At 54.9% G+C, this 9,589-nt stretch overlaps 2 protein-coding genes across 2 annotated transcripts in view; both read left to right on the top strand.

The window, feature by feature from the left end:
* Positions 1 to 5,589, top strand: part of HSPBP1 (HSPA (Hsp70) binding protein 1) — a gene marked incomplete in the record, with an annotated part of 14,179 nt that extends 8,590 nt beyond the window's left edge. The window contains 4 exon segments of the mRNA XM_027772594.1: positions 2,426 to 2,467; positions 2,616 to 2,712; positions 3,746 to 3,857; positions 5,195 to 5,589. Of these exon segments, the coding sequence (XP_027628395.1) occupies positions 2,426 to 2,467; positions 2,616 to 2,712; positions 3,746 to 3,857; positions 5,195 to 5,269 (326 nt within the window).
* Positions 5,590 to 9,346: 3,757 nt separating this feature from the next.
* PPP6R1 (protein phosphatase 6 regulatory subunit 1) overlaps positions 9,347 to 9,589 on the top strand; it is a gene marked incomplete at its 3' end in the record, with an annotated part of 27,924 nt that continues 27,681 nt past the window's right edge. Inside the window, 1 exon segment of the mRNA XM_027772593.1 lies at positions 9,347 to 9,481. Coding sequence (XP_027628394.1) covers positions 9,473 to 9,481 — 9 coding nt within the window.

The following is a 9,589-nucleotide window of genomic DNA, read 5'->3' as shown; positions in this document are numbered from 1 at the left end:
GTCTTTTTTCAGAAGTTTTTTTTTTTTTTTTTTTGGAGAGGTTTTTGCTCTAGGGCATGTGGGCTCACCAGAAAGAGAGACAGAGACAGAGAGGCAGAAAGCGAGAAATCAACCCCCCAGGGGGGATGGCTACGCTGCAATCCCTTCTCCTCCATTCTCCTCTCGGGATCTTGGGCATGCACGCACACGCGCCCGGCGTGACTTTAAGCCACCGGGTCTGGGACTCGAACCATAGTCGACTACATGGGAGTCCAGCGACACAGCTATTGCACCAACTGCTGGTCCCTCAGAGCAGTTTTAATTCCACAGTAACAGTGGGAGGAAGATATGAGACCCCCTGTTACCCCTGGCCCTCCCTTGTGTATACCCCTTCCCTAGGGTGGGGATGGACAAAGGACACACTGTGACCCTACGTCTGGCTCCATCAGGGTCATCTCGGCATTGCGTGCCCTCGGAGGCTGACAAAAACCTAATGCAGCGTACTTACCGTGGCTCTACCGCCCAAGGCAGTCACGGCCTGGAGACCTTCTGAGCTCTGGCTGTTTGTCCTGCCCGAATTTTTTTTTTGTTTTTGGAGAGGTTTTTACTATAGGGTGTGTGTGCTCACCAGAAAGACAGAGACAGACAAAAATAAAGTGAGAAAGCACAGGGGGGATGGCCACGCCACAGTACCTTCTCCTCCATTCTCCTCTCAGGATCTTGGGCACACACACACATGCGCCGGCATGAATTTAAGCCACTGGGTCTGGGACTTGAACCGCAGTCGATTATGTAGGAGTCCACTAACATAGCCGTTACGCCTGCTGGTGCCGTGATTTTTTTTTTTTAATAGAGGTTTTTGCCTTAAGGCATATGCACTCACCAGGGAGAAAAAGAGGCAGAGACAGTGAGATGGAAAGTGGGAAATCACCCCCGGGGGGATGGCCACACAGCAATCCCTTCTCCATTCTCCTCCCGGGATCTTGGCCTGCACGCACACACACCCAGCATGAGTTTCAAGCCACCGGATTTGGGACTCGAACTGCAGTCAGTCACGTGGGAGTCCAGCAGTGTAACCACTCTGCCATCTGCTGGTCCCTGTCCTCCCTGTCTTTACCCTCATTTGGGTGTGGTAGATCTAGAACCAAATGCAGCCTTTCCAGACAGGCTTCTTGGCTTAGTAAGACTCATCAAACCCCCTCTATGTCTTTTCATGGCCCGATGGCTTATCTCTCTCTCTCTCTCTTTTTTTTTTTTTTTTTAGGTTTTTACTATAGAGTGGGGACTGATGATGGAGATGATGGTGGTAGTGGTGGTAGTGATGGTGATGATGATGGTGGTTGGTGATGGCAATGATGGTGGCAGTGGTGATGATGGTTGTGATGGTGGTGATGAAGGTGAGATGATGATCCTGATGGTGGTGATGTGATAATGATCATGATGGTCGTGGTGGCAGTGATGTGGTAAGGATGATGGCGATGGTGGTGGGGACGGTGGGGAGATGATGGTCATGATGTGTGGTGGTGAGTGGTGGCGATGTGGTAAGGATGATGGCGATGGTGGTGACGGTGGTGAGATGATGGTCATGATGTGTGATGGTGATGGTGTTGGTGGTGATGTGATAATGATCGTGATGGTTGTGGTGGTGGCGATGTGGTAAGGATGATGGCGATGGTGGTGACGGTGGTGAGATGATGGTCATGATGTGTGATGGTGATGGTGTTGGTGGTGATGTGATAATGATCGTGATGGTTGTGGTGGTGGCGATGTGGTAAGGATGATGGCGATGGTGGTGACGGTGGTGAGATGATGGTCATGATGTGTGATGGTGATGGTGTTGGTGGTGATGTGATAATGATCGTGATGGTTGTGGTGGTGGCGATGTGGTAAGGATGATGGCGATGGTGGTGACGGTGGTGAGATGATGGTCATGATGTGTGATGGTGATGGTGTTGGTGGTGATGTGATAATGATCGTGATGGTTGTGGTGGTGGTTTTGTGGTAAGGATGATGGCGATGGTGGTGGGGACGATGGTGAGATGATGGTCATGATGTGTGGTGGTGATGGTGTTGGTGGTGATGTGATAATGATCGTGATGGTCATGGTGGTGGCGATGTGGTAAGGATGATGGTGATGGTGGGGACGATGGTGAGATGATGGTCATGATGCATGGTGGTGGTGATGGTGTTGATGATGTGATAATGATCGTGATGGTCATGGTGGTGGTGATGTGATAAGATGATGGTGATGGTGGTGGGGACGATGTGATAGCAATCATGATGGTGATGTGAAATGACAGTGGTCATGCTGAGTGGTCCTCAAAGTCCCCTTTGGTGCCCCAGGTCTGGTCCGGGAGCAGGAAGCTGGGCTGTTGCAGTTCCTCCGTCTGGACGGCTTCTCTGTGCTGATGCGGGCCATGCAGCAGCAGGTGCAGAAGCTCAAGTTTCCTGCTGCAGAACCTGCTGGTGGGCCACCCTGAGCACAAAGGTGGGGTGGTGCCCAAGAGAGGGCCAGCGGGGAGGGGGCAGATGCCCTGGGAGGTTTGGGTACAGAGGAGGGTCAGTGGCCAGAAAGAACACTGGCTTGGGGCCTGGTGGAGATAGATGCCCCTCTGGCCTCTCCACCCTTTCCCCAGGGACTCTGTGCTCCATGGGGATGGTCCAGCAGCTGGTGGCCCTTGTGCGGACAGAACACAGCCCTTTCCATGAGCACGTACTTGGAGCCCTCTGCAGGTATGCCAGGGCCCTGGAGGGCAAGCCTAGGGTGGGCTCCAGGTCAGTGTCTCGGGAGCCGGCCCACCATTGTCTTCCCCTGGGACCCAGGAGCTGGGATCCTCCCCGTGGGTGAGGGACTGGTTGGAGAGGAGCAGGACACCGAGCCTCCGTCCCCACCTGCATGGGCTCATATGGCAGCCCGAGGTGGATTAGTGTCTAAGGAAATGACAGGGTGGAGGGCCAGCTGGTGGTTTGGTGGTTAAGGTGACTGGATGGCAGCTGCATGGTTTGAGTCCTAGACCTGGCAGCTTAAAAAACATGCCAGGTGGGACCAGCACATGGTATAATGGTTATGTCATTGGACTCCCACATAGTTGGCTGTGGTTCGAGTCCCAGACCTGGCAACTTAAAACTCACGCCAGGTTTATGTACATGCGTGCCCAAAATCCTGAGAGGAGAAGAGATTGTGGCATGGCCCTTCCCCCCCCGGGGGATGATTCCTTGCTTTCTTTCTCTCTGTCTGTCTCTGTCTTTCTGGTGACCGCATGCACCCTACAGCAAAAAGCTCTTAAAAAAATAAAATGCCAGGGGCCTGCAGGTGGCATGGTTGTTAAGGGTGCTAGGCTTCCTCGTGGCTGACCACTGTTCAAGTCCTGGTCCTGGCAGCTTGCTTTCTTACTTTCCCTTTCTCTCTCTCTCTCTCTCCTTCTCTGGTCAAATTTTAAAAATTAAATAATTCTTAAAATAAAATGCCAGGCCTGTGCATGTGCCCCAAACCCTGAAAGTGGGGAAGGGATGGCGGCGCAGTCCCCCCGGGGGTGCGCTCTCCCTTACTCTCTCTCTGGCAAGTGCAGTGCCCTATTGCAGATTTAAAACCAGACAAATACAGTATGGAGTGAGTGCACTGCAGGCCCTGAGCCGCCTCCATGCCAGTCAGTGTGCTCAGCTCCCTGCTTTGTGCAAGCCGCATGATCGTCCTTGGGGCACGGGTGGCTGGGTGGGCGCCCTCAGCATGGCAGAGGGGCACTGAGTGCTGCCCCTGTCCCTGCAGTCTGGTGACGGACTTCCCCCAGGGTGTGCGTGAGTGCCGGGAGCCCGAGCTGGGCCTGGAGGAGCTCCTCCGTCATCGTTGCCAGCTGTTGCAGCAGCGTGAAGAGTACCAGGTGTGCAGGGCGCTGGGCGCGGGGACAGCCTGGGGAGCTGGGCCGGGACGCTGGTCGGGCTTCCCTTAGTGCTCGCATGCATCGATGTTTCCCATCCGCTCAGCAGACACCGACTGCTGTCCCCAGCCCTTGTGGGGAGGCAGCAGAGAGGCGAGGAGCTCAGATGGTCTTTGGAGATCGAGGAAGTCGCTGAGTTCATCTAGGTGATCGAATACAATCACATTCTATCACTCAGATTCCTTGATAATAAGTATTTCATTAAATTGATAAGCTAGAACAAGTAAATAACCTGCTACTTGATTGGTCAGGTGGTAAGTAACAGGTGACAAACAACAGCTCATTAGATTAGTAGGCAGGTGACGAACATGGCAGGCCCCGCCTCTGCGGCAGTCAGTGGTTACCAGGCTGTGGGGCCGGAAGCCACATGCTGGCCGCGAGTTGCATCCCCGGCCTGTTGGCAGACCACAGGAGGGGATCGTAGTAAGTGACCGTGTGGAGGTGCTTCACTGGCTCATGCATGGCTCAGTGCTCTAAGAACAGCAACAGAGAAGTCACAGGGGCCTTCAGGTGGCGTGGTGGTTAAGGTGTTGGATTCCCACGTGGTAGTCCACGGTTCAAGTCTCGAACCTGGAAGCTTGCTTTCTCATTTTCTCTCTGTCTTTGGTGAGTTAAAAATAATAATAATGAATAAAGTGAAAATAAAGAAAGAAAAAGATAAATCACAGCCCATTCAATATTCAGGTAGGTATTGAACAAGGTGAATGGTCAAGTCACTTAGTGGGCTGGCAGGTGGCGTGGGGGCACTGGACTCCCACATAGCCGACTGCGGTTTGAGTCCCAGACCTCACGACTTGTTTGCTTACTTTCTCTCTCTCTAGTTCTGTTTCTCTCTGGTCAAAATAAATAAATAAAGTTAAAATAATTCTTAAAAATAAAAGTCAGTCAGCAGGCCTCTTGGGTCCCTTCATCCATCTGCCCAAGTACCTTGCTTAGGTGTTGGTCTCAGGGAAGCCTCAGGGACCCTGCCTCGTCCTCTCCTGGGCCACCTGGGCTGCCTGTCCGTCCATAGGTACCGTCGGGCACTTCAGAGGGGTCCCGCGCATGGAGCTCAAGGTGGCTGCTGTGAGGACTGAGGCGGGCAGCCCCGAGTTAGTTCAGTATTTCATACACTGCTGAGAAGGGACCTGCCTCATGGTCTGAGCAGCGGCCGGAGCAGCTCGGGTAGCTCCGGGACAAGGAGGCACCAGTGGCTGGGAAGAGGAGCCCCCTCCCGGTGCCGAATGTGCTGGAGGCAGGTCTGGCCTCCGCACTCAGGCTTCCCCCTCACCCTAACCCAGGAGGAGCTGGAGTTTTGTGAAAAGCTGCTGCAGACCTGTTTCTCCAGCCCGACGGACGACAGCATGGATCGGTGAAGCCGCTGGCCTCTCGCCTTGGGGAGGGCTCTTGTGGGCACCCCAGGCTTCCTGCCCCTCCCCATCCACAACACCCTGTCCGAGGGATCGCAGGGCCTTGGTGCCTGGGTCCAGGCAGCGCCTGGAGGGCGCAGAGAGGCCCTGCTCCTTGGCTCCCTGCTGCTCACTCCCCTGCCCTTCTCCTGCATTCACACTGCTCTTTTGGTGCAGGGATCCCATCTGCCCCCACTGCCGCCCCCTGGTGCACCTGGAGCCCAGGGAGGGGCCTGGGGGCTTGGGGAGCCACTGGAAAATAAAACTGTTGCTCTTTATCATCCGCAGAGCTGCGTCTCCTTTTGTCTTCCTGGCCTCCCTCTCATGCCAGGGTCGTCTGTCCTCGGCCACCTAGCATCCCAGAATCCACCTAGGTTTGAGGAAGTGCAGGTTAGACTTACCTGCCTGCCAGAGGCAGAGCTGTTTTCTTTCCCAGCATCCTTTGCAGCAGGGTAGTCATGTGACTTCAGTTCTGCCAGTCAGCATCCCCAGGTGGACTGGCTGGGGGAGGAGGCTGCTGGGTGGGCAGAGACTCTGGCCTTACCATTCCCAGTAGGTTGCAGGTGACGGAGGGCGATGGGGCGCTGCCTCAGCGTCCCAGGAGCAGGCCCATGTTTGGGCGTGGGCTTCGCAGCTGACTGCAAGGTCCCAAGATGGATTCTGCAGCCATCTGTGAGATGGGGTGCGGGGCTGCCTCATCCCCTTTAACAAGTCTGCTTCTGTTTAGCCAACGAAGGTTGTAACGTGCAGCAGGGAGCCCTGGGCTGATGCTGAGGTCACAGAGGAAGCTGAGACGGGGGCGGTGATCCTTGGCCGTCACGGCAGGAGTCAGACGTGGGCTAATTCCGGCTCCGCTCCCTTGTGTCCTGGTTTTCTGGAGCCGTTTGGTGCCTGGCCCAGTCCTCTTACCTGGATTGTCAGTTTGGGTTGATTATCTTACCTCCCCCTCCCCCCAACACACACTCAGGATAAATCAAGAGGCAGCTGCGGGATCTGAGGACTGGAACGCAGATAACTTCATTACCGCGAGAACTGCAGCAGGCAGCTCCCAGTCGCGGGCAGCGGGCGAGCACAGGCTTCCGTGGTGTGGGGACAGGCACGCTGTGGCAGACTGGCCTCCGAGGGGAGGAACTGAAGGGCCAGGCCGTGGTGCCCAGCACTCAGGGAGATCCTTCCTCAACCCTGGGAGCGGTGGGGAGGCCGAGAGAGGACCGAGTGCAAGCTCCTACCACCGGCTGGGGGTGTGGTGAGGTGCTGGGGCCCATGTGGCTAACTGCGCCGTCTGAGCCCCAGACGCAGCGACATGAAAAACACGCCAGGAGCGTGTGCATGCCCGAAATCCCAAGAACAGAGTGGAGGCGGGACTGTGGCTTGGCCATCCCCTGGGAGTGCTTTCTCACTTTTCCTGTCTCTGGCGCACACACCGCACACACTGTTCTAACTCTACTAGGAGAACGGCATCAGCTGTCTGCGAGAGCTGGCGGGAGGAGCCGAGGCCCGGTTCTGATAGGCCCTGGAGCTCCCAGCTGCCCCGGCCCGGCGGTGGCCTAGCCCTCAGTTCCTGAGGCTGTATGTCAGAAGAGTGGCAGCTGTCGTCAGGCTGGGCAAAAGACCACGATCCGACAAGAAAAGCAGAAATGCGTCATTGTGATGGTTCCACTTGTAACTTGACTGGGTTAAGGGGTGCCCTCGCTGAGGAAGCATCATTTCTGGGTGTCTCCATGACATTTCCAGAAGAGGTCAGCATTTGGGTCTGTAGGCTGAGTGAAGAAGAGCTGCCCTCGCCAATTCAACTGGGTGTCGTTGGTTCGCAGAGGGCCCAAGCAGAACGAGAGGGCGGCTCCTGGGCGAGTTCACTTCCTCCGAGGGAGCGGGGGCGTCGGCCTTCCCCCGACACCAGCTCCTAGTGCTGGCTGCGCTGGCTCTCGGCTTCAGGCTTGAGCGGTGCCGACACCACCACCTTCAGTGGCCTCCACCTCGCACACAAGGTCATGGGATTTCCCCACCTCCATGAGCACATGAGCCCACCTCTCTTAATAAGTCTCTCTGTAGGGGCCGGCAGGTGGCATGGTGGGTAGGGGCGCTGGGCTCCCACATGGCTGACTGTGGTTCAAGTCCCGGACCCGGCAGCTTGCTTTCTCACTTTCCTTCTTTCTCTCTCTCTCTCACTCTGTTCCTCTCTGGTCAACTTAAAATAAATAAGTAAACAAACAAATAAAAATAAAGTTCAATAAATTAAAAAAAAAAAAGTCTCTGTATATATTGGGCGAACTTCAAAAAGTTTATGGAGGGACCCACAGATGGCATAATGGCTATGCTGCTGGACTCCCATGTAGTTGACTGCAGTGAGTCTCGGACCTGGTGGGCACATGTACATGCGTGCCCAAGATCCCAAGAGGAGAATGGAGGAGAGGGGATTGCGGGGTGGCTATTCCCCCCGGGGGCGTGATTTCTCACTTTCTGTCTCTCACTCTGGTGAGCGCCTGCACCCTATAGCAAAAATCTCTCAAAAAAAAAAGTTTTTGGAGAGACCAGCAGATGGCGTAATGGTTACGTTACTAGACACCCAAATAGCCGACCTGGTTTGAGTCCTGGGCCCTTCAGCTTAAAACTCATGTCAGGCATGTGTCCGTGTGTGCCCCAAAACACGAGAGAATGGAGAAGGGATTGTGGTGTGGCCATCCACCCTGGGGGGTGATTTCTTGCGTCTTGTCTCTCTGTCTCTGTGGCAAGTACACGTGCCCTATAACAAAAATGTCTCAAGAAAAAATGAGTTTGTGGAAAACAGAATTAAAGTATGAGTTTATTTTGGTACAAATTCTTGGAACCCATGTATAGTTTTTTAATACACGTTTTCCACGAACTTTTTGAATACCTTCACACACATATTTTTATATGTCCTCTTGGATTTGTGTGTCTGAAGAACTCCAATACCCTTACAGTCGCTTCAAGCTGTCCTGATGGGTGAGAGGAATGACAACCCTGAGGAAACAAAGTGAGGACATGGTTCATCTAGGTTGTGTGTCAGGTATTCTCTCCCTCCCAGTGGTGGGCAAAGGGAATATACCTGCCCCTTGACTGCATGAGCATGTGACTGGCTCTGACGACTGGACGGTGACAGATCCGAAATATGCTACCAGTCCGACTCGTCATCTTCAGTGTGCCCTGGGTAGCCCGCTGGGGCTGGAGCAGGACAGACACGGAGCAGAACCAGCCTCAGCCACCTACACACCCAGAACATGCCACGTGCCACTGTGGCTGTCACACAGCAGTGGGGAGCCCGTACAAGGCCGAACCACACCATAGGTGACAAACACGACAGCTCCTTCAGGGGCAAAGCACGTGACTGAAGAGCCCAATTGCTCACAAGTGCTCGTCAGTGAGTGCAGGTGGAAGTGACAAAGAGTGAAGCATGAAGAGAGATGCTAAGACGAAGGACAAATGCCTGATTGGCATCCTTGAAATACAGAACAGAACCAGGTCGTAAAAGTGTACTTGAGCATGTAGTTCAGTAAGGCATCCCTGATGGGCCAGCGGGTGACACGGAGGTTAAGGCACTGGATTCCACATAGTGGAATGCTTGGTTTGAGTAACGGACCTGGCAGCTCGTAAATCATGCCAGGTTTGTGGGTGGGGGTTCCCAAAAATTCTGAGGCGGATGGAGAAGGGTTTGTGGGTTTGTGGCCCGGTTAATTCTTCCCCAACCCCCTCGGGGTGATTTTTCACTTTCCTTGTCTCCGTCTCTCCCCAGTGAGCATACACGCCCTACAGCAAAAGACAACAACCCTGAAATGAAAAAGACCAACCTGTAGGCTGAACAGAATCAAGGGAACGTTCTAATTCTTACAGCGGGCCTTGACAAGGGCGGGGAGGGAGCTATAAGGTGGGGGCACCTGAAGCCAGATTCAGATGGGCCCTTCCGGTTCACGGTTTTAGAGGCGGCCTGGTGCGGCAACTGGCAACAATAAGGGCAGACGCGGCCTTGGCCAAGGCCTGGAGGTGGGGCTGAGGCCAGCCCGCGGCCGGGGACAGGGCGGGACGAAAGCTCCTAGCCTCGGACCGGGGAAGCCAAGGATAGACCCCCGGAGCCGAAGCTGGACTGTGACGAGGAGGCAGAATAGCGAGGGGACAGCGAGATGGAGCGAGCGGGAGGAGAAATCCTGGAGCGGGATGCTCACAGTGGGTTTTCGAATCGACCGATGGAGAAACTGGCTAGCGGGTGCGCAGCGGCGCCTGCGCATCGGCTCGCCCGGGTTTATTCGGGGAGACGGTTGGCACAAACGGGCG

This window comes from Tupaia chinensis, unplaced genomic scaffold (assembly GCF_000334495.1).
Source record: "Tupaia chinensis unplaced genomic scaffold, TupChi_1.0 Scaffold000286_1, whole genome shotgun sequence".
Classification (NCBI taxonomy): domain Eukaryota; kingdom Metazoa; phylum Chordata; class Mammalia; order Scandentia; family Tupaiidae; genus Tupaia; species Tupaia belangeri.
This window is presented reverse-complemented; position numbering and strand designations above follow the sequence as displayed.